Below are 27,514 nucleotides of genomic sequence, written 5' to 3' on the forward strand. Positions count from 1 at the left end.
TCCACTCAAAAATAACTTCGGAGCAATTTATATCAAAAATATTTTTCTTCCAATTTCAGTGGGTGGTATCTTGAATAAATACAGTAAGGCTCTACAGGGAAACATCTTAGAGAATTATGAAAAATGACAAGCACTGTGCTGCTTTTGTCCCCTGTAGGCGTGGAAGAGCACTCACTTGACAACTCTCCTATACTGGATGACAGATCAGCACTTTACTCTGGAGTTCACAAGAAGCAGTTCTACTTTGACAGCTCCTGTGAAAAGCAGCCAGAGGATGACTCGGACTCACTTACTACTTCTCCCTCATCCAGCAGTCTTGATACTTGGGGAGCTAACCGGAAGCTGGTAAAGACCTTCAGCAAAACTGATAGCCGTGGCCTTATCAAGCCTCCCAAGAAACTTGGGACATTTTTCTCTTACCCAGAAGAGGAGAAGTCCCAGAAAGTTTGCCGCTCCTTGACAGATGGGGAAATGAAGAAGAGCCTCGGCTCGCTGAGCCACGGGGTAAGTACAGAAAGCATTTGCTTTTATGACAGCAACAGGCACAAGCACCATCTTCTGGTGTCCCTGGAGGAGATTCAGAGTGTAAGGAAGCAGATCCGATTGAAGAAAATGGATACTAACTATTCCTGTTCCAGAGCTTTTCTTTGCCAGCGCCCTGCTAGGAAAGGAGCATCCCCCACAACTTGCGACCTGCAATTACTGCGGCACAAAACGAAAGGGGGTGGAGGTTGTGGCTTCCCAAACAGAAGGCTCCGAGGGCGCACCTCTGTCAGCGAGTTCAATATCACCTATGTGGTGGAGAGAAGCCTGTACAGTCACCTCAACCTCTCTCAGCTGGTGCGTCCCGTTACTGACAGGACCCTGAGCAAGGCCGACAAGCAGGACCTGAGGAGATGCCTGCTGGAGGAGGATGAGGAGGCCAAGAGGAAGTGGGCTGCCACAGTGGATCGCTGTACTAAAAGGGTTCTCTTGAGAATCCACCAAAAGTCTGTGAGTCAAAGAGCTGCCATGAAGGTGGTCTTCCAGTTTCCGTGAGGTTGCAGTGAACACTTTCTGCTTTGTATTTTTTAACTAAAATTCAATTCTTCTGCTTTCTTTGCCATTAGAAACTCTTAAGCACTGTAATGCAGGTGTAAGGAGGAAAGAGCTTGATATAATCAGAGTTTTGTTGAGTCTCCCGTTTCTGTGTGTACAGAATAACTCATTGAGAGAGAGAAAATACAACAAAATACTGCTTTTTAAATTCACCTAGTGCAGAAAAAGAGATCACCAGTGAACAGAGAAGGTTTGAGATGCTGTAAATATATTCTTTATGATGCTTTGGGAGTCAGTACACCTCTTCACGGGGTACCAAGATATGAACAAGATTTTCAGAGTAATGGAGTGTTACTCAACTGTGCTCTATTTCTCTGCAGCTGTCATTGCCTTAAATTGGCCCTTCCCTTCTCAGATTGCATCTCATCGCTTCACTTACCCAATCAGTGTTCTCCCTTACATACACAGCTGCAGAAAGACAGAGAGTTTTTGCATTAGATAGTCACTGTCCTCCTGCTTGCTGCTCACCACCATCAGAATTGTCACTACTGCTCCTTCTTTCTAGCATGAAATGAAGGCGGCATCTTCCCTCAGAGCATTACAGAAAGGGAACTAGGGGTGGCCAAAAGAGGAAATTGTGCTTACATTGAGAAATTAAGTGATTTGAACTCTCCAGAGGGATCCAAAGCTGCTTCCTGGTTATATGACCCAGTTTTGACAGTTCTGTTAACCATGATTCTGAGTTTCCTAGGAACTTGCCTTTGGTGCCAGATCTCCAAAGCTGAGCCAACTAGTCTGTTGTCTAGTTGACAATGTTCCCTACTTTAGTGGATGGAAACAGCAGTGCACCCGTAACATTAGGCAAGATATTCCAGTGAACAATAAAGCAGAAACAGCTTTTCCTCTTAAATAACAGATTTTTTTTTGCGCGCTCTCTGCCTTATTTCTTCTGATGTAAGGTATAAGAGTGACAGCTGTGGTCTCCTTAAATAGCTTGTGGAAGGTGAGCAGGCCTTCATGGTTCACTTTTTGCTCTTTGGCCACGAAATACCGATTTTTTTTTCTACCCAATACCATGAACATTGGCAGCTTTACTGTTTCTTCTGCATTGACTGCTTACCCTGCCCCTCACAGGATACTGTTTATTGCCACAGACATTGTACTCAGAAGATGTTGTTTTCCTTTAAGGATATTGCAATGATAGGAGAAACCTTGCTCATCCTTCTGTGGGTTGAATAGTAAGGTTATCTTGAACCAAAAAGCACACTCATATGTTCTAGAGATGCCCCATAATTAAAAATACCCTCTAAAACTGTCTTAGTAAATACAGATGACAGAAACAAACTCTTCGGTTCTTCTAATAAGTTAGTCTTGTCTCACTATAGTAATTTCATTATGAAAACTATCTGCATTGACCTTTACTAAATCACAGAGATACAGTTAAAAAATGGACAGCATTTTGTTGTTGTTGAGGAACTTCTCAGTCAGCTGCTTCTCCAGCCTTGTTTGAATGGGATAAATATTGGAGACCTGCTGTCCTTACTAACTTCTTCAATGCACTTCTTCCTGAAACTGCAAGTAGCTGACAAGCTTCAACTAATGACTCTCCTTCCTAGAAATGCTTCATGTTTGTTTGCTGCAACCTCAGGGAAATTGCAATGCCTCTGTATTCAGTGGAATTGGTCACTCTGTCTTGCCTTGCCATTCATTTTTGTCATTTATATTTGTTTCAGTGGCCTGGACATGCATGAAATTTTCAAATGGCATCAGTTTTTCTTTTCTCCCAGAAGAACAATACTTTTGATTGCATGGCCATTCCATTGAATATCCCTCTCCTCATCCACAGACCTTTTGTTTGCTGCAGAATTGCCAGGGTTCCTACTGGAATCTGAAGGTGCAATTTAAATTTTAAATGTATGGGGAGGTCCATAGTGAAACAACAAGCATCCTTAATAAGGTGCATTTAATCAGAAGCTTTTAACCCACAGCTGTTTTGGTTTCCAAGAAGACTTCTATAGGAGGAGCTCTGGCTGGTTTGACAGACAAGTTTGCTCAGAGCAGTTCCAGATGTCCACTCTTCATTGCTGGGATTACCATACGCTGTAGGATTAGTTATAATGGTTCTTCACCAAATTACTCCTAGCTAAACATTCTGTGCTTTAGAAATCACTCTTATTACTTGTGGTTGGTCTCAAATGTTTTCTAAAAAAAATTTTTAAAACCTGTGCCATAGTCACATCACCTTCTGGAAAAAGAACACGTAGAAAAATTCGATATCACAGCATTGTCTCTAATGTGTGTGGGGCTAGACCAAGCTGGCTTTGGGTTCCACTAGAGTTGTAGTGGGTACAAAAACTGTCATCCAAGTTCGTTGGGTGTAAGCAGCAAGAAGCTAGAAATAAAATCTTTTAAAAGCCATTAATATGTTTGCTTCTAAGTGGTGAACAGGCAGAGTGTTTACTTTAAAAGAATGAATTCCTATAATGGTTTATTAAATGTCACAGTTTATACAGCTTGCTTCTTCCTAATAGATGAAGCAGGCTGGTAGTTCTCAGGTGATGGGTTTTCACTGACTCACAGTCCTTTTTAGGTCTGAGCCAATACCTAATCAATACCTAATTGATTCTGAAAGTGTCTTTGAAGTTGCTCTGTTGGGTAGTTCAGGCCCTATGAACTTTTAGTTCACAAGGCTGATCTTCTGCCTCCTGTTTATCTCAGTTCTGACTCTGAAAAGAATACTTAGAGTAGGCATCTGCCTGTCTTCAAAACCACACTCAGAGCACAGAGCTGAAGCTGTGCAAGTTGATTGTAATGGCCGTACCTTCATTTCCCTGCCTTGCCCTGTGAGACTTCTGCCAGGGCCGGTTGCTTGAGTTCTGTGCAGCTGGCTGTTCATTGGTCAGGTTTTATTACCTCTTGGATTGCAAAGAAAAAGCTGGAAGTGACTAATCTGGAATCAAGGCTTGCTGAGTCTCTGGGGACACAATGCTTATGGACAGCTGGACTGGGTTTTTCCCTCCTCTTACCTAGGGCTTACCCTATTAGGCTTCTGGTGATTCCCTGTATTTCAGTGGAACTGCAGCTTTTGCAGCTGTTCAGAAGGTAGGTTATTCAATGCTTTAAAAGATTTAGAAGATTGGTGGTTCTCTGTTTCAGTGCTGCTGTGGACTTATTCATGAACGCAGATGGGAGTGAAGTGATGGAGTTGCCAGCACCTTGGAAAACTTGATGCATAAGATCAACAGTTTCCTCAGACCAAGCAGTCTTTTTTTATTTTTAAAAAGAGGAGTAGGCAGTAAATGACTCAACCGCAGCAGACCTTAGGCCAAGGAGTTGTCTCTGGAAAAGAGAGACTCATATTGCCTTACAACAGATTTCCTGATTTATAATCTCTCATCCCTTTGTTTGTTTGTTTCTTTCCATGTTGTATTTTAATTGGTGTTCTCCAAATTGCAGATGTTCTAAGTGAGCCAATCATGGTGATAAAACTATCTATCCTTGGTTTTTTTTGCAGAGAACCTGTAGCTTTGGAGGCTTTGATTTGACAAATCGTTCCCTTCATATTGGAAACAGTTCTGACCAAATGGTGAGTTTGAGAAGGTGCAGACTGCAAATAGCATAAAATGAAATGCACAGTAGAGTTATAATAGGCTGAAGTGTAATTTAGGTCTGTAATAATAGTTTGGGGATCCAAGAAAACAGAGCATCTTTGTTAACGTCAAACTTCCTTAGCTTTGAGAATAACATACCCACCCATATCCATGTGTGTATAAGTATTTTTATACAGTATGTGTAAAGAGGTAGGAACAAGTGATCAAAGCACACATCTGGGGGCACATCTGTGGGCTATTCTTATATCTGACTTCCTCAGAGCATCACCCAAGGCAAAACATGTGCTTGCTAAACTTTCTTGGTAAAAATATTTACTATTTGGAATGATGAGGCTAACTTTGCTGAAGATCTGCAGATTATTTTCGTGGAAGTCATTATGTAAGAAGTTCAGTGTTAGTTTTCTCATTGTATCTCAGAGCTCTGGAGTACACCAGGATCCCATTGTGCTGGGTGCTGTGCAGTTGATCTCAGAGCATTCTTGTGTTTAAAAAAAATCTCCCCTGAGAATTAATTCCATTTTATATTACTCATGCTGATCCCACTGTTACTGTTGATTGGCCTGTGGTCAAAAAGAACAGAAATGAGCCAGAACATTATATCAAATGAAATTGCGAACATTTCTTTTCCTTTTGCCCATATATGTTTTTCTTTTCTGTTTCAGCATTGTATCTGATAACTTTTCTGTCCTCTTAAATCAAGTCTAAATTGCCAACCATTTTGTATGCTGGCATTATATTATTTTTTAGGTCATCTGAGGTTTTCGGACATGTTTTTTGTTGCCTTATGTTTTTAACATCTTAAATTACCCCTGAATTTGCTAAATCTGTGAGTGGTTATTTTACTCATCAATTTTCAACATCAGTAAAAAAATTGACTTCTGAACTTATAGTGTTTCTCCTTAAACATAGATACTTGTTTTGATGAAATGTATTTTAATATAAGAAAGTGTGAAGTCTAGATGTTATATTTATCCCTGGCAGCATCAGTAGTAACAGTGATTCAGTGCATTAGAACAATACATGTGGATCAAAGCAGGTTTTTTTCTTGAAAACATATAAATCTATTAAGTAAAACTTTTTTTTCGAAAAAGATTAGGCAAAAAGCTATCCTTAATTTCTGGTAAAAGACCAAAATTACCAAGGAAGTTGTAATTATGAACAGCTTTTAAGGGGAAAAATAACGTATTGTCAGAAATGAAGTATCAGTTGAATTTCAGAGAAACTTTTTGTAAGAACATTGATGAAGTAGAAAACATACATAAATGTAGAAAAAAAGATAAATCTTTAATGTACAACATCATGTACATTTATTATAGGGTTTGCTATCTTCCTGTAGCTAAATTTAACCAAGTCACAGACCAAACTCAGCAGTCAATCTCTTTGGCCAGGTGGATTTTGGTCCTTTTCTGTGCTGTGATTTTTGGTGCACCCTTACCTATGGAGGGTGTTGGAGTACATCTAATAGAGCTGCATTGCTCAGTGGTTCCTGAAACAGAGCAGAACATAGGATTGTGTTTAATATCCTGCCTGGACAGTCTGAATAAGGGCTGAATCATACACGTTTGGTAAAATGTCAGCTGATCCATGTTAACTGAGTACTTGTGACATAAGTAAGTTCTTGGTACATTAAGCTGGTTTAGAAAAGGTTAAATTAATTCAAAATAGCGGGTCTTTGTCATTCACTATATCGAGACCAGCTAATTTAGTTCTTCAGTACCCTGTTGTGTGCCTTAAAAAGAGCAGTGCAATTTTAACCTACCATGGTTGATGGATTTAGCACATTTTTTGTGGTGTTTGGTTTTTGGTTGGTTTTTTTTCTACAATCTGTAGTAAAACCACAGAGGCTAGCAGAATGTCTGTCGGAAAATAAATTAAATTTGGGTAGCCAAATGTAGATATCCACATATATATATACACACACACACAGAAATATATTTGGCTAGTATCTCAGAGGTACCTTTATTCCTGTTAAACCCTTTGTAGTATTGACCAACATGAGCCACAACTACTGTTGTAGTCGGTCCTGCTAGAAAGGCTTAGCCTGAAATGTGGGGTTTTCTATCAGGTCAAATATTAGTGGAATTCAAAGGGATAAAGGCGTTCTAACAGTTCCCAACACGTCTACACACAATACTCTCACAAAAAGGTTACACATCAGGCCTGAAGAGTAAGCTGCAGTGGATTGCTGCAGTGGTTTGCACAAGGTCTCAACAGTGAATTTGGAGCAGGCAACAGGACACTGTACTGCTGTCCTGTGTCTGCCTGAACACCTCTGCAATAACTGCTGGCTGAGGGGAAAAATGGCTCTTCTATTTTAAAGGCTTAAGCCCTGTTTATTTTGCAGGGCAAAGAAGGAGAATTTGTTTATAAAGAAGTGATCAAATCACCCTCTGCCTCGCGTATATCTCTGGGCAAAAAGGTGAAGTCTGTAAAAGAAACCATGAAGAAAAGGATGTCAAAAAAATACAGCAGCTCTTTGTCTGAGCAGGTATGTAAGGTCTGCAGTGGAATCCGCTTAATAATATAGAAGTGATAATCAATATTGATTCCCATGCATCAAGGCAATCTCTGAAGAAATTTCTAACAAGATTATATGGTGTGACATTCCTATGTTCTTATAAAATCCCTCACTGTGAAATGGCTTCCTATAGATGACAGTACCATGGAAAATGCATTTTCAGATTTTCATTTAGGGAGCTCATCAGAAGTCTGTCCTTGATGGCACTACACTCCTCACTCTCTATTTCCATTTCTTTTCCATCATAATTTATTAAGGGAACACTCTGTGACACAGGGTCACAGTAACATCTTTAATCTGCAATTTACACCCTAGTTTAAATTCCCAGCATAACTTCGCATACACAGCTCTTCTCTGCATTAACAGGTTCCTTTCTCCATCACAAGCTTGCCCTGTGCAGCAGCCCATTAAAACACAGGCACAGTTTGTCAGAAAGGGGCATCTGACAGAAGATTTTCCTATTATTCTTTCATTACAGATTTTTATAGTCTATTCTTAAAGGCAAACCTGATGTACATTAGTTCTAAATTAGGCTTTGAATTTCAGTGGCCTAGAAACAATAGCTGTCTTTTTCCCTTTTCCTTTAGCGGAGCATCAAAAATCTTAGGCATTTGTTTGAAACCGGGCTTGCCACTTGGATTGTGTAAGGAATAGGTTGGAAAGCCGCTGGGAAAGCAGAGCTCTTCCTGGTTAACACCGCCCCCAAGTGGGCTCGGACCGGTCGCGGGGGATGCTCGCAGTCCTGGGAAATGGAAGTTATGTCATGAAAACCCTTGAATTGTGCATTTTGTGTAAAGTGGGTTTTTTTCCTACTTAGAATGCTAGCTTTTTCAGACTGCTGTGTTTGCTCCCATCACCACTATCATGCCTAATAAAGTGGAGTTTCTACCACAGCTGAGTACTGCCAGATAAGTAGATCGAGGTTTGCAGCCTGTCTGGAAAGAGCAGGAAAACCGAATCTTTTTTCCTTGGGGGCGGACAAGCAGCTCTCATCAGTGCCTGTTCACTTATCAAGTTTTAATGATCCAATCCCTGTCAGGAGTCCAGCCCTGGGATCGTGCCGGGTTCCCCGCAGTCGCCACCACCAGACACTGACTCCCTGGACAAACCCAAGCTGAAAGCTGGTGGCTCAGTGGAGAGCCTGAGGAGTTCCTTAAGCGGTCAGAGCTCAATGAGTAAGTTTGGTTGTAATTGTGTTGCTCCATTTCTGTGGCTTCAGGGAGCAGAGATCTCCACTGAAGGCAGAATCAGAAAAAGTCAAAGCAGAAAGAGTGGTTAAAGCGTGGAAAGGCTGATGGGTTAGTCATTAAGGGTTTGCAAAGAACTAGAAGCTCTTCAGTGCAAAGACGGGGTTTTTTGCTTTATATTTCTACAGAACTCTGAAAAAGTAAAACCCTACTTTCTGTCTTCTGGGTCCTGCTATTACAATATAAATATTCTACTATAAATGTAATGTAACAATGAAGCTGTTTACTGCTAGTCAAGTAGTAAACAGGCTCATCTTTACACTGGATTTCTCCTGAGCACTCCAGATGGGCCTTCCACCCTCTCTCAAGAGAAACCTTGAGTTTCTCTGATTAACTAAAGGAAGAGTAGTATTTAAAGCCTGTCAGGTTAAGGCTGTCTACAAGAAACAGCTTAAATGGAACACGTGTGATGTGAACTTGCTACACTATTGACCAAATTTCTGGACTTGAGAGATATTCTGGAACTTCTTTGCAGGTTTCAGAGCTTGTTTTCTGCACAAACATTTTGTGAGCAAAACTTCCCAGGAAGATGTCATCAATCTCTTGTGATGTACCGTAGATGAGGCACTTCTTAAACACCTTCTTGGCTAAATATTGAGGGGATGAATTCAGGAAAGCAGGAATGCAGAGTAGATTTGCTAACTCTCCCATCCACATGTGTGTATAAGAAGTAGAAACATTTAAGGACTTCTGACTTTGATTACCATGCTTTGTGGAAAGAAGACCCATTTTCTGTCTTGACTCTGTTTCTGAAGCTTCTTCCCAAAGAAACTTCTTTGTGAAGTGATCCAATTCTCTCACACAGGTGGTCAGACAGTAAGCACAACAGATTCCTCAACCAGCAACAGGGAGAGTGTGAAATCAGAAGATGGTGATGATGAAGAGCCTCCTTACAGAGGACCTTTTTGTGGAAGAGCCAGGGTTCACACTGATTTTACTCCGAGTCCTTATGATACAGATTCTCTGAAGCTCAAGGTACCAGCTATATCTGTTTTTAAGGAGTCAAACATTTATTATGCTAAAATTCTAAATTAAGACCTTTTTACAATAACTATAGCATTCTTAATCTTTTAATTCATTTATATCTGTTTATGAAGTCCTTTAACCTGTCTTCTACATTTACAATTTCCTTATATAGCAATTTCAGAATTATAGCAAAATGTTAGGGAACGTAAGTAAGTACTAGTGTTTCTCTGCATCCATGGAAAGACACTTGTGTCTTTAGTTTCTGGAAAATTAAAGATGTGCCATGAATTCATTTCCATTTTGTAAGAGTTTTGCTTGAAAGACTGGAAAAATACTTTGTCTGCCCAATGAAATAATCCTCAATGGAAAAATTTTCAGAACTCTTGGAAGAAATGTGCATGCACCTGCACACAATGTCTCTTAAAGGCATTTCAGTTAATATAACTTGGTTTGATTTAATATTGAAATACTTTGCGAACTGAGTGGTCACCCCCTTTAATTTCTCTGGATATCAGATTTGATTGTTTTTAGTTGTGCCATATTCAATTCAAACTACCTGACTCCTTACATTACTTAAAATTCCACAGGCAGCTAATTCCTATTAAAGCTGATATATGTAAGGTAATCTCTTGAGGCATGCAAAAGCAGTTGTGTGTCCATTTCTTTGTTATGGTCAAGAGCACATTAGGAAAAGGAACTTCTGCATTGGCTTCCTTTGCTCAGGAGATCTGATTTGGAATTCTGTTCATATTCATGTCCAAATTCATATTTGGAATTCTATTCACATATACTGAGTGTGTTCTTATTTGCACCAATTTCAGGTAGTTGCAAGCATAGAGACTTTTGTACCACACAGCACTGATGCTCATCAGAGGTGTCAGCAGGTTTTTGAATCTGGACAGTTGGGGTCCATTCCAGGATTTTTTGTTGACTTGCTCTGTGGTCTGAGGCATGTCACCTAATTCCTTTTTCTTCCACTTGTAAAACGAGTATAATCAGACACTTTTGCAAAAGCTGAGATTAACGGTTTGAAAACTGAAATGTGTTGTCCATCCCATGTACATGGAAATCCACGTGGGTGTGTTTGCTTAAATACCTGTCAGAAATCTAAATGGCTTTCTTGCTTCTTTGGTCTGCAGAAAGGCGACATCATTGATATCATCAGCAAACCCCCCATGGGCACTTGGATGGGTCTGTTGAACAACAAAGTTGGCACCTTCAAATTTATCTATGTGGATGTGTTAAATGAAGAGGAAGAGAAGCCGAAGCGGCCCACCAGGAGACGTCGGAAAAGTAGACCACCCCAGCCCAAGTCGGTTGAGGATCTCTTGGATCGCATCAATCTGAAGGTTCAAATTCTCTCTCTCTCTGATTACCCTTTCACTTTTGGTTGCAGGAAGGGGACCACACAAGCAAAAAGTGTAAAATAACAATAGTTACCCTGTCTTTAAAGTGAACATTTTTTTCCCATGTTTCTATTCAGAAGTGCTTGGGATAAATTGGTGTGGCTGTCATTCACCCTTCATGCTTCTCCCCTCATACCAAGCCATGCCATGTTGTGCCTTCAGGTACCGTGACACCCAGGCCATCTAATACACTGCATTCCAAACTCCTCACCATGTGCAGGGTTCTAGTTCTGGCACAGTTACCTCCCTGAGCTCAGAGCAGTGTTTATGCAAACAATAATGCTATAATTTTGCTGGTTTGCACTTGATTAACTTACTGCTTTTCTTGTTGGTTGCAAAAATCTCTTTTAGTATCTTTACTGACAAAATAAGTTGAATAAATACGTTGTCTTACCACTCTTCTTATTTTTTTCCCTTTGTGCAGGAGCACATGCCCACTTTTCTGTTCAATGGTTATGAAGATCTGGATACTTTTAAGCTTTTAGAAGAAGAAGATTTGGATGAACTGAACATCCGAGATCCTGAGCATAGAGCTGTTCTGCTCACAGCAGTGGAACTTCTTCAGGAATATGATAGTACGTGGAATTGTTTGAGGTTTTCTGTTTTACTAGACTCTGCCAAGAACCTTGTGAACCCCTTAAAGCAGAAAACTTGTTCCAGGATTTTGATCTCTTTTTTTTTTTTAAATATAGTTATATCCAGGGTAATCCTGTGTAACGTTAGATTTTTGAGGGGTGACTTAAGACTTCTTTTGTTCTGCTGGAATTACTCTGTTCATGTAAGCCTTGCCACCCAACTTACTTAATATCAAGTATACAACACATAACACTTCAGAGTACTGATGTTCAAGAATAAATTCAGAGATAACCTACTCAGAGTAGGAGGCTGAGACATAGAGAATAGGAAAAAAGACATTTCCAGGTTAGATGGAAGAGATTAAGATTATCAGGAGTAAAAAAAAAAATCAAAGGCCTAGAGGGCTGTGGAGAAGTGTAATGTGAATGAATTTCATCTGCACGTGCTTTGCTTCTTGGACTGTTAATTGCAGGATTGTAAAGGTAGCTTCGGGTTGTGTATATGACACCACAGCAATTTGCAAATGGAGCAAATACATTCGTCAAGTGCAAAGAGTGTAAAACAGCAACCCACCTATCCATGTACAACAATGCAGTGGTGCTCACTGAACACGTGGTCTGGGGCAAGTAGCTGCAAAGACAAGAAAAAGTGGAATAAGCCATGGCAGTCAAATGCATGGGTGTCTTTGCTGCACAGGAGTAAGCACAGCCTAGCTGCAGCAATCTAAGACAGTACTGAATTTGCCCTTCATCCCCAAGTGTCAGTAGAAGGTTGGTATCCAACAAGCAGAGTCAGTAGAATGGATTGTGTGAGGGCTTTCTCAGCTGCTTCTGTGCAGATTCCTATGTTTTAGCTTAAACTGCCATAGCAGCAATTTAAACAGCTGTTATTAAGTGGGAAATGCTTAATTCAGTTACAGCAATATGTGTGGTGCCTGTCTTTAGACAGTGCTGTGTGGCCTGTGTAGCTTTCTTGTTCATTTCCCAGAGAGGCATCCACTCTTTCATGCCCTTCTCCAGCTCCCAATGAAGTTGCAGTTGCATAATTAGTTTCTTTTCACTTATATCAGAGTAGCTATTTGTCACCTAGGATGAGCTTCTCTTCATTATTTGCAGACCTATTTAGAATGCTAAACTTCCCTGAAGTAATAATTTTTTTCAGGACCCTTCAATTTTGGTTTGCAAACTTGAAGATTTGGTGGTTGGAAAGTACAAATTCCAGCTGCAAGTCAGGATGATGAGGAGAAAGAGGAGTGGGGACCAGTCAGATGGAATCTGGGAAGGGCAGCAGCACATAGTTCCACCCCATAATTACCTGTCATGTGCTGAGAGTAGGAATTGGAGTAGCCATTTCTGGCATTTTATTGCAGGGGAAAAAAATACCACAGCATAAACTGTATTCTTGTATCATGACACTGGTTTTCTGCATCTTCAGCTCCAGATTTAGCTTCTTTAAGAAACATGATTTCTGACAAAAATTCTGGGTAAATTCCTGGAATCCAGTGTATGCAAGCTGGATGGACCACACTTGAGTGTTGACTTTTTACATAGACCAAGGAAGGAAGGAAGGAATTAGCACCATTCATATCCCTTCATCCTTTGTTAGGGGACAGTATCTAATGTGCCAGACTCAGTCCCAGTCCTTCCTCTGGGTCTTCTGGAAGGTAATTCATTTAGGATTTTAGGATTTTATTCTTTTTCAATTGACTTGGTTCTTTTCAGCTCTTTTCTTCCGGTTTGGGTGTTGGAGGGGTTTTTTAAGTCTTAGAAAGAACTTTGACACAATCATTTTAAGTAAATTTCTGTGGTCGTAAGTTACACAACTTGGCCCCATAGCACAGGAATTCCATTCTGCTTTCATTGTGTATCATTCTGCTCCCTCACACTCTTCCTGAGGATGTTGTGAGTCAATTAATTACCAAAGAGGATGAATGTTTCCAACATTTGTGGTGGCTTTTCCTAATGCTCACTCTTTTCTGATGTAAGTAATACAATAAGAAATATAATAGAATCATTTAGGTTGGTAAAGATCTTCAGATACATCAAGTCCAACCAAGTCCACCACTAAACCTGTCCCTAAGGACCACATCTTTGAAATACCTCCAGTATTCAGTCACAGTATGATGGTGACTGAACCACTGCCCTGGGCAACCTGTTCCAGTGCCTGAGCACCTTTTCAGTGAAGAAATTTTTCTTAATTCACAAACTAAACCTCCCCTGGCACAACTTGAGGCCATTTCCTTTAGTCCCATTGTTTGTTGCTTGGCAGGAGAGGCCGACCCCCACCTGGCTTCAACAGTGCAATTCTAGAGGGCATTTAGGTCTCCCCTGAGCCTCCTTTTCTCCAGGCTCAGCACTCCCAGCTCCCCTGACCACTCCTCATAAGACTTGTGCTCCAAGCCCTTCACCAGCTGTGTTGCCCTTCTCTGGATACACAACATAATGATGTTTGAAATGGAAGGTGGAAAAGTTCAGCTGCATTTTCTGTTTGGCTGTTTTTCACTGTATTTTCACATCCTCTAGGTAACAGCGACCAGTCAGGATCTCAGGAGAAACTTCTCATTGAAGGCCAAGGCCTAACCGGATGCTCTCCTCGGGATTCTGGCTGCTACGAAAGCAGTGAAAACCTGGAGAATGGTAATGGTGACAGCAATTAGCCTTAGAGTTCCTACAGTCCTTTTTTTTTCTGTAAATAACTTCATATACTTTTGCTCCTGTTCCTAGCTAACACAAGCTACTTCCTACTTGACTTTGTCCTTTGCTCACTACCTCTTTCCCTCTTGGCTTGAGCTATTGGTTTTCACTGCTACTGCTGCTAATTTATTTATTTGCATCAGTAGAAAACAGATCCCATTTCACAAAGAGTCTTTGTTTTGTGACCCTAAAGCAACAGTCTTGCTCACTGCCTTCTCCACTCCCAATCATATTCTCACGCCACCATGCCACATGAGGCTTGCCCTGGTCGCACACTGGTGGCTGAATTCTAAGAGACCATCAATGGAGAAGTCTCTAAATTTTAGTGAGATTAGGAGGATTTCTTTTGAACCCATGCAAAAGCTGTTAAGAAAAAATATTCTGTATTTTAGGCCGTATTTTTCTGTTTGCCTTGGGTTGCATGTTGCATTGTCCTCTAATCAGAACCCAGCTGCAGGGATTTAGGACTTTTTAGTGTATGAACACTAGAAAGTTAAATTATTGAGAAGTTGGCAAGAAAATAAACTATGAAAAAATGTTAATGATATCAGTTCCCACTGCCTTACCCTGATAATAATAATGATAACTGATAACGATATCAGTTCCCATTGCATCAGTGAAAGATGATGCACTTAAAAATTACCAAGACAGATAATGCTAATAGAGATTGTTGTCTCTGATCTGAAATACCAGGTTATAGTGCTGTAATGCTGATTGAGCATGTTTTACTTCAGGGATGGTCTAAACCTCTCATTAGGGATGAAATATTAAAAGAAATTGAAATGGGTGTGAGTTGGGCATTTTCACTCCAAACACTTGAGCCGTGTCTTGGCCTCAGACTACCTGGATTCATTGCTAACATTCACCATAAATAGGAGACCAAGACTGTATAAACAGATTCTGTACACCCCTTATAGAGGCCATTTTTCCAATTCCAATTAAGAGCTAAGAATCCTTCTCTTAGTATGTGCATTTTCTGTTAGTCTGCCACTATAAATAACCATTTATTGAAGAAAATTGCAATTTGCTTTGAACCTGAATGTCTGAAATTGACAGTATGCTAAATTCCTGAAAGTGGGAAGGCTTTTTTCTTGAATAAGAATCCACATCCACTAGGCATGCTGGAATAGAATCATAGCTAAATATATGGCATATGTGACATTTTTCTTTTCTTTTTATCTCTAAGTACAATCATAATGATAGCTGTAACACTGAAGTTAAAGTGCTGCCTGTACATTTTCCTTATTTTAACAATATAATGAAACCTTTAGAAAGCAATTGGCATTGCCTCTTTGGTTGGATACTCACATTTAAGCTAATCTTTCTGTCTGAGTTTTCCAGAATGTGAAATGCTGATGATTTTTATATTGTTTTTATGTATGACTTGCTGCGTTTCTGCATCATTTTTGCTCACAAATGCATTTAGTGCTTGTTTCAAAAACTATTGTGAAAAGGACATTTGATTCATTTGGAGATTTTTGTCAAGGCTATTTAATCCTAAAAGTACTCCACCTTATTTGCAAAGTTCATGGTCCATAGTTGTTTATATGCATATTTTTTTCAAAATACATTATGTTCTTATTTAGGATACTCATTTGTCTGGTATAAATATCGTAATGTGCAGATCTGCACTTCATAAAGGGCAAGTGCATTCTGAGAAGAAACCAGTCTTCAGATTTTCTGGGGAATGATTATACATAATGTTTTTATGACTAATCCCCTTTGAGGCTGATATTGGATCTTCTTGGCATAATTTCAAGATTTCATAGCTGCTGTTACATTTTGGCTAGAAAATGGTTTGCTATGTATTATAGGAGAGTATCTTTTGTAAGTACTTTTCTGGGTCCCACTGCAGAAATACTTGGATATTCTCTTGAGTATCTGCAGTGTACTTATAGCGGCATTGTGGTTTTATTTCAGTAAATAAAGAGAGCAAGGAGCATGTAGTCTGTGACCTATCCAGTGTTAGACAAAAAGAAACCCGAGCAGGAAGTAGCTGTCCATCATCAGACAATTGGTCTGATCATAAATACAGAAACAGGGCAGAGGGAGCAAGCTGTCCCTTACACTTGTGACAATGGTGCAGTTTTTGGACAGTCTGAGGTACGTTTGGAAACCATATCAGAAATGTGGTTCTCACAGGACTGGCCAAAAGCAGATAGCTACAGAATGGTATAGGAACAGAGCATGCATTTTTGATGCTTCCCAGGACAGTCTTGGAGAATAACTCATTTAAGGACTTCTGAATTTGGGTGCTGTTTCCTGGCATCTGCTGATTTTCTTGAAACTTTCTGTGAACATCCTTGGTCTTCCTTAGAACCTCCATACCTAGCAGGATCTGTATATAGACTTCTGTCATATTCCTTCCCAAGTCATCTCTTGGCTAGTCTGAGATGGCCTGTTAATTTTTCCTATGGGTAATTCCCATCATTGTTCATGCCTGGCTTCTTTGAACCTTTTCTTGTTATGTTGTATAGCTTTTTCAAGGGCATGTGAAGAGATGAGAAATGCACGTGCAGTGTGCAGACTTGAATGAGCAGACAAACAAGGCCTTTATGAGGTTGAGACAAGGGTGTTCTCTGATTAGGTCAGAAACTGATGCCCAGATTCCCACAGTAACAGGCAGGAAACCTAAGCACTTCAGCAATCAGTCCTGATCAGTCAGAAAAGGAAGAAAAAGAACAGGTGGCCACATTGCCTAATGTAATGTGCATTTCTACTAGTGTGTAATCAATAGAAAAAGCAATGAGGCCAGTATTGGCTAAGGTGCCATCATCTCTGTTGTGTCAACAGAGCAGTTTGAAATGCACCCAAAATACAGCCACAGAAAGCAATGCCAAAATGAAGTTAATAAAATCTGGGATTTGGACACTGAATTCTGTGTCTGGTTTTGCCTACTTAAATTTCTGAGGACCATCTTCCATAAGGAAAAAAATACTACAAGAAACGCTGAAATTTTTTTACTGTAGCTATAGTACCTCCAGTAAGATTCCCCAAGACAGTCTGCTGTCTTCTGAGGCAGGTGATGACAAAGAAGGGAAAAGTTCCTTTCCTGTATGGTGATATCGAGAAGTATCGTGAGAGGTGGACAGTGCTTCGTTTAGCAAGAATTGCACCGTAATATCCAACAGAAGAGTTGAAGTGTTGGCTGTGGCTTGAACTGAAGCTGGAAATAATACAAGCTTTGCATTCATTTTGTGCAAGGACCACTTTTGTAGTCGTTTTTCACCCAGACATCTGTGTCCTTCTACACAATTTGAATCAGAGATGCTTCTATGGTTTACAGCCCCGTGAAAGGCATTAGACTGCATAACTGTACCAGGGGTTCACAAGACTGAGTCATCAAAATGCTAACATTAAAAATGTGGTTTAAACTTTACCAGCAGTACACTTTAACCCTTTCAGGTTGTTTTCCATTTTTTTTCTTAAGGTAGGGAATGTTGCATTTGTGGGCATTATTTATATAATTCTCCACTTTGTGAAAACAACTTTAAAATACATTTAAAAATCTGTTTTCAGGAAATATTACCTTCCTGTTTTAGTGTCTCAGAAGCATAATGAAATTATACCTGACAGTCAGGAGGAGAGAAGGAATAGATGAAAAAAAGAAAAATCATACCTTCCCTCCTGATATTGCTCTTTACTTAAATCACATTAAAATAACTTGCATTCTCAGCTACTGTCCATTGTACAAAGCAGTAGCATTGAACCCAGCAGTATCTTTTAAACCATTTTGAAGCAGAGGCGTTAAAGATGATGTGTTTGGTTATACAAGTTATAGACAAAATATTTTGAACTTCCTCCCATTCTCATCTCATTTGTATATGTATGCCTAACAGGGTTGGAATGAACTAAAGACTTGATTTTACTTTCACAAATTTTCTCTTTCCTTGTTGTTTTATTTTTTTCCTTCATTTTCCTGTTCCTCATTTCCTTTTTTATTCATTCTCAGGCTTTACAGAGACATACCCCATTTCTAAAGAAATTAAATGCTGCTTACTAAATAGGCTTATGTCTTCAGTAAGAGCTTATATTGCACAGCAGTAGGATTTTGCACAACTTCTCTTTTAGTGCTGAGGTTCCTGAGTGGGCTCTCCTAAAATCAGTGCAATCCCTGATCAGTATATCAGATTGAAAAGAGGGCACATGGATTTTGTAGCATGGGCTGTGACAGCAAGTCCCAGACAATAGGTTGAATTACTGCACAAGTCAGGCATGTGCTAGCAAATATGAATAATGGAAAGAGAACATTCCTTTCCATGCTCATTAAATATTGCCATTAACACCTGGAGCCAGAAAAAAAATAAATGTAACATTTCTTATACATCTTTCTAATGTGATTGCAAGTTATTTTCAGAAGGCAGTGGCCTAGCTCCATGGAAGGGTGCAGACAGAGAGGTTCTTTCTCCTACTTCTCTGAGTTACCTGAACTCAGGGTAGCACCAATGGAGACAACTTCAGTGTGGGATGTGTCTCTGTCAGCATTTTGGGGAAATGCTGATATTTAGCTTGAGCTGAACTGTGAACAGTACAGCTTTTGAGAAAGGAGTTGCGTGTGCTCGCATTTGTCTTCATGGGCTCACCTTGATTTTAACTTCTTTTGATGAGTGTTTTCCTTACATCTCTGTGAATATAACCTCCATTTTCTTTGCTAGTTTTCTGGATGCTTTGGTTTTCAAACTCTTTAAGCAGAGCAAGGGGCAAGAAAAAGCAAGGTATTTATTGTTTTAGGTTAAACAGGTTCTTTCATTCATATGCAAGGTGAACAGTGTGTATTATCATAAGCCAAGCACTGATGTTTTGCAGGACAAAGCTCTGAAGGCAAACAGTACAAGAATAAAGCATCTATTGCTTAAAAGCATACACTACGACCTGAGACTAAACACTAACACTAGTCACACTTGAAAGTCCTTTTTGAAACACTTCTCCATCTCATAAGATTTTTTCTGTAAAACTCTGCCATCCTAGCAAGTAGCTTTCCGAAGGGACTGATGCGAAACCAGTCTTCATGAGCTTTCTTTCTCTCTGTTTTGCCATTGCAAATAGTTTGCTGCTCATTTAAAAGAAGAAATAACACTATTGGCATATAATTTAAAAATTCACAAACTGAGTCTTTTAAAAAAATCTTATCTGAACTATTAAACATTATTAAAAGATGAACATTATGATTTATATACTAAAATTAGAGACTAAGAAAAAAATGATCATCTTTTGAATTATTTCAGGCGGGCCTGTCAAACTGCTTCATACAATAGGTAGAGGGTATCAGTTGTAACTGCAGGATACAGTATTTCTATACTGAAGAAGGTTTATATGAGCTGAACCTCAAATCTCTGCAAATTGGAGAGTAGGAAAGATATTAAGTATTTTGGATGTATTTTATTTAACAGATAACATGTACTAATAAAGCTGAAGTTCAAAGTAAATCTTTATGCTTGAAATGCCGGTGAGTTCTTCTACGTTTAGAATTAACAAAAAAGGAATAAATCATTTTGTTTCAAAAGCATTTGGAAGGGATCTGTTATTTATGCTGCAGATTTTATTTTTAATTGTGGATGTATTTGTTTCTAGGTAAAACTCGAAGGACCTGTCTTCCGCCCTCAAAATCAGCAAGCGAGCATGGCTTTAGGGATTTCAGCAGAAACCAGCTATCAAATTATCCCACACTTCCACTGACCAAGTCAATAGAAACTCTGCAGCCGGGGGAGAAGGAAAGCCGGCTGGGTTGTGCCCATCGTGCTCTGAAGAGCTCCGTGAAGCCTCCGGCCATCACGGGTCTGAAGAAGAACCGCAGAAGTTTACCAGTTGCTGTGTGTCGAAGCTATGAAACGCTGGACGGCCCCCAGGGTGTAGATACATGGCCAAGATCTCACTCACTGGATGATCTCCAGGGAGAACCCAATACTAACTTAGAGGACATTAACAAGAAAGTAGGTTCTTTTCCTCAGGATTCACTGGATACAGCTAAAAAGGCAACTGACTCTGCCTTGCTGCCTCAGTCTCATGGAGGCAGCTGTAAGGTAGATGATGTCATGGCTAAGCAGGGCAAAGGAGCTGCTAATTCTCAGAAGGGAAGAGCTAAGGAACTGAACTGCTCTGTAATGGAGACTGCAGGTGGAAAGCCTGCTCTGTTCCCCCTGAAAAACTGTGAAGCTCAGCCTGCCTTAGTGATGCATCATGCAACAAGGACACCTCTGGAAATCCAGAGTAAAGGTTTTCATGACCTTGCACGGGCTGATTATGCTCCAGTCCTCAAGGGAGGTCTAGAAGCTGAGCAAAAAAGCACAAATGAGACAAGAATGCAACCAAAAAATCCTTCTCAGCCACCACCTGTCCCTGCCAAAAAATGCCGAGAACGCCTTTCTAATGGATTATATCATCCTCCCACAACCACAAGTGGAAATCACTCAAGTTTAGAAGCACCATGTTTGCCAGTAAAAAAGACCAGCTCATCCACTCCCATTGATTGTCATGGAGTACCTGTGCATAGGACACCTTCTGAACAGGAGCCCAGTAGCCCCCCTAGCCCGCTGCCACCCTGGCTGTCGGAGCTGCCAGAGACTGCTAGCGTTCAGCAGCACGTGGTAAAGCTCGGTCCTGCATCAGCAAGGAAAGTCTCTTGCAGCAGAGGAATGGATCTGGAAATGGTGATAGAAAACAAGCTGCAGTCTGAAGACATTGATCTTACTGAAGAACCGTACTCAGACAAGGTAAGTGGTAATCGCTTCAGTGGTTTTATTCAGCATTCCAAGGGATAGTCTGTCATTCATTGTATCTGTCATTTTTTGTGGGTAAGATAAACCAACAATCATTGGGACATTAGACACTCTGTAACTCGTGTTTGTCTTTGTTATCAGACTTTACGCCTAAAGTAATTCTTGTGTTGGGAGGAACTCAGAAATCCCAGACTTATTCTGAACCTTCATCTTTTCAGACCATGGGTGCCTTGGTGGTACTGGGCATGGGAATGTGTCTTTCTCTGCTAATGTGGGGGAGTAGAGCTGAAACAGGAAGTGAAGATTAGATTTTGTATTTCCAAGAAACTCTGAATTGATAGCATCAAGTAGTTCATCTTTTTGTGGGGTGAAGGAAGGAGTCTTTTAGGGATTGCTTTTTCAGTTTTCATGGAACCTCAAGGAAAGCTATTTCTTGCTCGCATCCTGCACTTCTCTTTCTGTTGCATTTGTTGCTTTGGTTTGGTTTGGTCTGTATAGATACACTTCTTTAATCTGTCCTCTCTCCTTTGTGTCTGGCTGGGAACATTCAGCATGGTCGCTGTGGCATTCCTGAGGCTTTGGTACAGAGGTACTCTGAAGACTTGGAGCAGCCTGAAAAGGATGTGGCTACAAACATGGACCAAATCCGGGTAAAGCAGCTGAGGAAGCAGCATCGCATGGCAGTGAGTATTTCCACAAAGCAGATTTTCTTATTGGTATTGAGCAGACTTTTAAAGGACTGACTAGTAGTAAAGGGAGATACTTGAGAAGTCCTGGTACAGAAGTGCTCCTTTATGTTCATCCAGCAGGTACAACATTGGTAGAGGTATTGCAGGGGCAGGAGGTGCCTCTCCCAGTCCCAAAGGACAGTCAGTAGTTGAAAGGAGAGTGGATAGCCCTGTCTTGTCCAAATAATCATCTTAAAAGTCTAAGCAGACTGCAACCAGTGGTAACAGAGACTTGCTCACTAAAGGTGGCATGTATTAAATGCTTTTGTATTAAAATTTGAAAGGCTTTACTTTTCTTTTTCATTTATTAAACTATACTAGTGTCCACTTCTCCTTAGCAAAAGCAGAAAGGAGAAACCATCAAAAAGGAGAAAACATCAAAAAAAAAGGCTTTTTCTGAGAGAACTTGATCTGTCTGAGGAGGTGATAGGCAAAATTGATATTCTCTCGCCTTACTGAGAAATAAAATGGATCACTGTAAAAAGTCTTATTACTGGGTACTCTTTACTGATCTCAGATTAATTCAGAATGGTACATTAAAGTCAGTCAAGCAGCTGGATACTGCCCACTGTGTCTGTATTGCCAAAATTGTCAGTGCTTCTGGCCAAGGGATGTGAGCCTTTCAGCCCACACCACTCTCATACTGACAAACGTGACATGAGAGAAGTTAGAACATCTGCTATGAAATTCTACCAGTTTGGAAGAGAAAACAAACGAAAAAAAAAGACTTGTAAAGCAAGCAGATGTGATGAACATTAAGGGTTCTCTGTTCTTTCTTTTTTTACTCTCCAGATTCCAAGTGGAGGACTCACAGAAATTTGCCGTAAGCCTGTATCCCCAGGACTCATCACCTCTGTATCTGACTGGCTGATTTCCATTGGCCTGCCTATGTATTCCAGCCTGCTCACAGAAGCAGGATTCAACACACTGAGCAAAGTGCCTTCTCTGTCACAAACTTGCCTTCAAAAAGCTGGCATCACAGAGGAAAGGCACATAAACAAGCTCCTGGCAGCAGCAAGACTCTTCAAACCTCTTGATCCAGAGGCAATTTAACATGCTCCATAGTGTGACATTGCCTGGTTGAGAATCCACTGCTTCTTCCTGCACCAGTATCACTCTAATTACTTCACATAGCTAAAGGGATCAAGGAAGTGGCTCCCCAGGACAGGCAGATATCTTCTTCAAAGGATATGAAAGTCTTTGGTGACTGAAGGAGAAGAGAGGCAACCACCAGGTATCATAGATGTGGTACTTCCCTCCCCCCTCACTCCCATCTCAAGTATTCCTGCTTTATAAACTGCACAGGGTTGGCCTGAGAATCAGACAGCTTCACAGAATTAAGGGACTCTTGCCCATTTTCTTCAAGTTTGTGATAGTGATACTAGTAACAGGTCTTCTGTACATCTAGGTTCCAGGTACCTGAAATCAGTTGTAAAGACCAGGTACAAATCAAGGTGCAAATTCTAGTAGAGGATGTTTGGCAAATGCCTTTTGTTTATTTTAGCAGTCTAGAGCTAAACACAAAGCCCTCCCCAGTCATCTTTGCTGTTTCTTGGTGTAGGTCCCAGTTGCCACGAAGCCTTTAGCTAGGCTGAAGTTGATGGACTGAAATTAGTTTTCAGTGTGGTCCATCTCTGTCTCTTCAATGCAACTAACCCACGGAGATTCAGAAGGCTTCTTTTTATTTGTACAGAGCTGAGATAATTTTTATAACTGCTTTCTAGCAATCAGCTTTTTATTTGCCTTAAAATAAGCTTTTAAGCAGTTACCTAGTGTTCACTTTACCTGTATTCACATTTCCCAAGCCTTGTTTCAACCTGTCACATTTAAGTTGCATTAAGGGTGATTTCCAGCTGAAGTAGCTTCTATAAAATGCCTCATCATAACATCTCCTGTGTTGCAGAGGTGCTTTTACAAATGCAGGGTTATGCTAGGTTTTGGTTGTCAGGTTAACTCCTTGTTCACTACAGTCTGCATTTATTGTTGTTACTAAACTGTTCCAAGATATACTGCCTTGTATATATGTAACTGCTTTTCATTTTAATCATATTCTGTGTACTGTGTTATATTGTCAATCATGATGCTGCAGCTTTGACTTGGTATCCTGACCATATTGGTTCCAAACAGTGGGTTTCTGCAAATGAAAATTCACTTGCATTGAAAAAGCAAATTGTGTCCCATAGAAATCATTAGACTCAGTAATTAGACTCAGTAATTCCATTGCATGGACAAGAAAATTCCCAGACAGTCTTATGAATAACACTGTGATTTTTAGAACAGTTGATATCCCTCACCACTGCATTAATATTACCTCTCACTGGAAAAGAGCATTGTTCTGGCAAATGTGATGAACCATTTTTCATGATGCAATGATATTTTTCTGCCTAACTCCATGTGAAACGTTCCAGTCACAAATGTGACTAATAACAGATTTTATTTTTCTATATTGGGTACACATTTTATATACTAAATGCAAATTATCACAAATAGCACGTAACCAGCTTTTTCTTTGGGGTCTGTATATGGTGTGTCCTTCAGCTTCTTGTAGTACAAATGCTCCATGGAAGAGCGAGCTTAATCTGGCAGGTAAAGGGGGATAGAATAGAAAGCTGGGCACAGGCTGGGATGTGTGGCTGTTTCCAATATCAGTTCTGCCATCAATTTACTGTGTAAAACCAGACAAGGCACTTCACTCTGGTGCCCCAATTATCCCAGTCCCATACTGAGCTAATGACTTCTGATAAAATGCTGAGAGATTGATGAATGAAAAACTGTGGTTACTCCATGGTTCCTTACCATACCTGGCCCTTTCATGGTCATGCTTAAAGTGGATGAATACGCATTTTACTGCAGATGATAACTAATTTGCCTCCTGGTAGAATTGATAGCTGTTAGGTTTACTTCCCACATTTCGTATCTCACCAGTGTCTCCTGCACACCATCGTATGAAGGCAACAGTCACTGATGCAACCTGAAATTGTTCTCAAGCAAAGGTCTATAATACTCTCCTTGGTGCCTGATAAAGCAGCATGTGCTGATAGGACAGAATCAGAAGACATACAGCAGACATGTTTTGTACAGCTGGTGAAAAATCTGTGCAGCTTCACCTCGAGTCCTGTGTGCAGTTTTGGGCACCAGAATATAAAAATGACATTAAGCTATTGAGGAGCAGAATCCAAAGAAGGGCCACAAAGATGGCAAAGGGTCTGGAGGGGAAGCTTTGTGAGCAACAGCTGAGTCTGTTCAGCCTGGAGGAAACTGAGGGGAGAGCCCATTGCAGTCTCAGCATCTTCACGAGGGGAAGCAGAGGGGTAGGTACCGATCTCTCCCCTTCAGGGACAGGACCAAAGGAATAGCCTGAAGCTGAGTCAGGGGAGGCTGAGTTGGAGATATCAGGAAAAGGCTCTTCACCCACCAGAGGGTGGCTGGGCACTGGAACAGGCTCCCCAGAGAAGTTGTCACTGCTCCAAGCCTGTCTGAATTCAAGAGACATTTGGACAACGCTCTCAGGTTCAGGGTGGGGCTCTTGGGGATGGTGCTGTGCAGGGCCAGGAATTGGACTCGATGGGACGCCTTTTGAAGCTCAGTATTGTCTATGATTCTAAAGAAAAAGTAAAAAATGTAAAAAAAATGAAGCGTTTTTTAAATAATTATTATTTTTCTCTTGTTCCTCTCTGAGGCTTACAGAGCAAGCCTGTATCAGTAAGCAGGAGATGGAAAGAGTATTGAGACTTCCTGGGATTGCAGGCAGGGACCAGAAAAGAGTAGAAGTAAATGGACAGCAGTTATATTGGAGCAAGGGAAAAGCCCAAGCTGACTAGAGCAATAAAAAAGGAAACAAATTTCCTTGTGTTGCAGGGAAGACAAGTCATGTAATAAAGCTCTCCCATATTAATCACTTTCCCCTCTGTTAATAACAGAAGGAGAATTATGGGAATAAGCTGAATCTGTTTGCCAAATTCTCTCTGCAAATCTATTCTTTTTAAATGATTATGTGACCCAGGGAAACCAAATCACACCCATCAGCACTGGAGTGAGCAGTTTGAGAATTATGAGTTTTAATATTTGTTTTGTTTTCTTTTAACGAACGTGCTTTGTGGTCTTACTTGAATTACAGTTTTAGTTTATATTCTAATCTAAAAAAAGCCTTAAGCTTCTCAGTGTTAGAGCTTCCCTGCTGTGGTTTCAGTGACCTGTGCCATTCCCCAAGCAGGTGAGGTGGTACATTACGAGAGCCATAAACCTCTTGCAGCTTCTTGCAACCTTCAGTGCTCTAAGCAAAAGTTCCCTCATTAACTCTTGGAAAGCACAGAAGAAACCTGCTGCTGGAATCCTCACATGCTGTGCTCAGGCTCACCATGTTAAGTATCTATCCACTGTATCTTAGTAACTCAAACAGCTATTTAACAATAGAAGCAGCAAGCCCAAAATATTCCCAGATGCCATCATAATCATATGCTTTGATCAATAACCCGCTGTTGCCACCCAGGTGGCAATTCCCTGTGCCACATGGGAATCCACATGGGCCTGGCTGTGGATGCAGACTGGGAGCATGATCGGAAGCATTAAACATTGCATTATTCAAACAGGCCATCATGTCTAAGAGCAGCAATAGTGGTCGATTCACTAAGTCACAGCTGTGCAGTTGTACTGTATTATTTTTAAAATAAATAATACTTTCAGTCCAAGATACTTTTAGCATTAATTGACACCCTTTGGGGAATCAAAACTGTCAAGCAAGTTATGTAACAACTAACAAAGTTGCACTTTCTGTATATGAAATCAATATTTAAATAACTTATTTTTCTCCATTTGCTGTTCTTAAATGATGTAAGTAGCTGTAATATACCAGTACTCAATGTCCTGCAGTTTGCTTCAACCCAAGAAAGCTGTGTATTGTAAAGAAAAAAAAACAAAAACAAAATATGAATGTGTAAAGATTATTGTGCTGTTTCATTTAGCAAAAAAAATGGTTGACAAAAGGGTTTTCCTGTGTATCAAAACTTGTCTATAATTATATGTCATACTGTTCATAGATAAAAAGTAAATAAATTTCCATTTTCCTCTCTTTTTTTTTTTTTCTGTTGTTGTTGATTTTGCTATACAGATCCTCTATTTAGTGCTTGGGTAGCAGTGTCCAGTGATGTCATTTTTTTGGTTATATTTTTGGCCCTTGCCCTGTAGCTTACCAAGCCTCTAGTTCCTCTCCTTGTAAGCAATCTCAACACATCTAAAACAGGAGAAAAAGGTTTAAAATTTTTAAAAATATTTTAAAACCCTAATAATTCAGGACTAGAAGCAGCTTTTAAATTATATTCTGTGAATCAGCACTCTCCAAACTTTGCCTGTCATATCCTGTGAATGTCCAGCTGCTAGGCTCAGTGAGGTATGTGTGAGAGGTCTCCCCTTGGGAGCTTTACCACTTTGCAGGAATAATTAATAATTGGTGAATCCAGAGGAAAGGCCCATGAGTGCAATGCTTGTGGCTGTAGTTACAGCTCTTGCCTGCAGGAAGGGATTTCAAACCTGGTTTGCATATGCGGCTCTGCTTCGTTTGGCCGGTGAGGTGCTGTAATTCCTGAAGCTGTAACTCCTGAGCAATCAGGTGATGCCTCCAGTCTGCAATAAGATGCCAATGCCCAGGGTTTGGGCAAAGGAACCTTGGGACATGATTCTTGGCACTTCCTTCCAGTTCACTTGAATAACTTCTTGCTTACTGTTTTGCATTTGTTGGTCTGGTTAAATTTGCTGTGTAATTAATGGGTATGCTTAGCTGCCTAACAGCGTGCTGCCAGCTCCTCGTGGCAGCAGCTTGAAGTTAATCCTTTGTGCATTCGGCCCCCAGGAGCGAGGGGCGGCTGTGTCTGCACGAGCTGGCGTTAGCCGGAAGCTGAACTCGGGCAACGACATAAAGGGGAAGACAAAAGAACCTTTGGGGCTGCGTGCAGAGAGCTGAACCGCGTGTCCCGCCGGGCAGCGCTCCCGCGGAGCTGTGGGGCGTGGCGGGCGTTTGGT

General features: G+C 40.5%; 1 protein-coding gene across 5 annotated transcripts in view; it reads left to right on the forward strand.

Annotated features, from left to right (window-relative positions):
* SASH1 (SAM and SH3 domain containing 1) overlaps positions 1-26,569 on the forward strand; it is a 527,201-nt gene extending 500,632 nt beyond the window's left edge. For all 5 annotated transcript variants that reach the window (XM_063390359.1, XM_063390360.1, XM_063390361.1 and 2 more), the window contains 11 exons: positions 158-504; positions 4,553-4,624; positions 6,994-7,137; positions 8,207-8,342; positions 9,220-9,389; positions 10,520-10,729; positions 11,211-11,361; positions 13,885-13,998; positions 19,627-20,765; positions 21,323-21,454; positions 22,292-26,569. In XM_063390359.1, the coding sequence (XP_063246429.1) occupies positions 158-504; positions 4,553-4,624; positions 6,994-7,137; positions 8,207-8,342; positions 9,220-9,389; positions 10,520-10,729; positions 11,211-11,361; positions 13,885-13,998; positions 19,627-20,765; positions 21,323-21,454; positions 22,292-22,552 (2,876 nt within the window). In that variant the 3' untranslated portion in view covers positions 22,553-26,569. The remainder of the gene's footprint in view (positions 1-157; positions 505-4,552; positions 4,625-6,993; positions 7,138-8,206; positions 8,343-9,219; positions 9,390-10,519; positions 10,730-11,210; positions 11,362-13,884; positions 13,999-19,626; positions 20,766-21,322; positions 21,455-22,291) is intronic.
* Positions 26,570-27,514: the final 945 nt, after the last annotated feature.

The sequence above is a fragment of the Prinia subflava genome, chromosome 2, assembly GCF_021018805.1.
Source record: "Prinia subflava isolate CZ2003 ecotype Zambia chromosome 2, Cam_Psub_1.2, whole genome shotgun sequence".
NCBI lineage: Eukaryota > Metazoa > Chordata > Aves > Passeriformes > Cisticolidae > Prinia > Prinia subflava.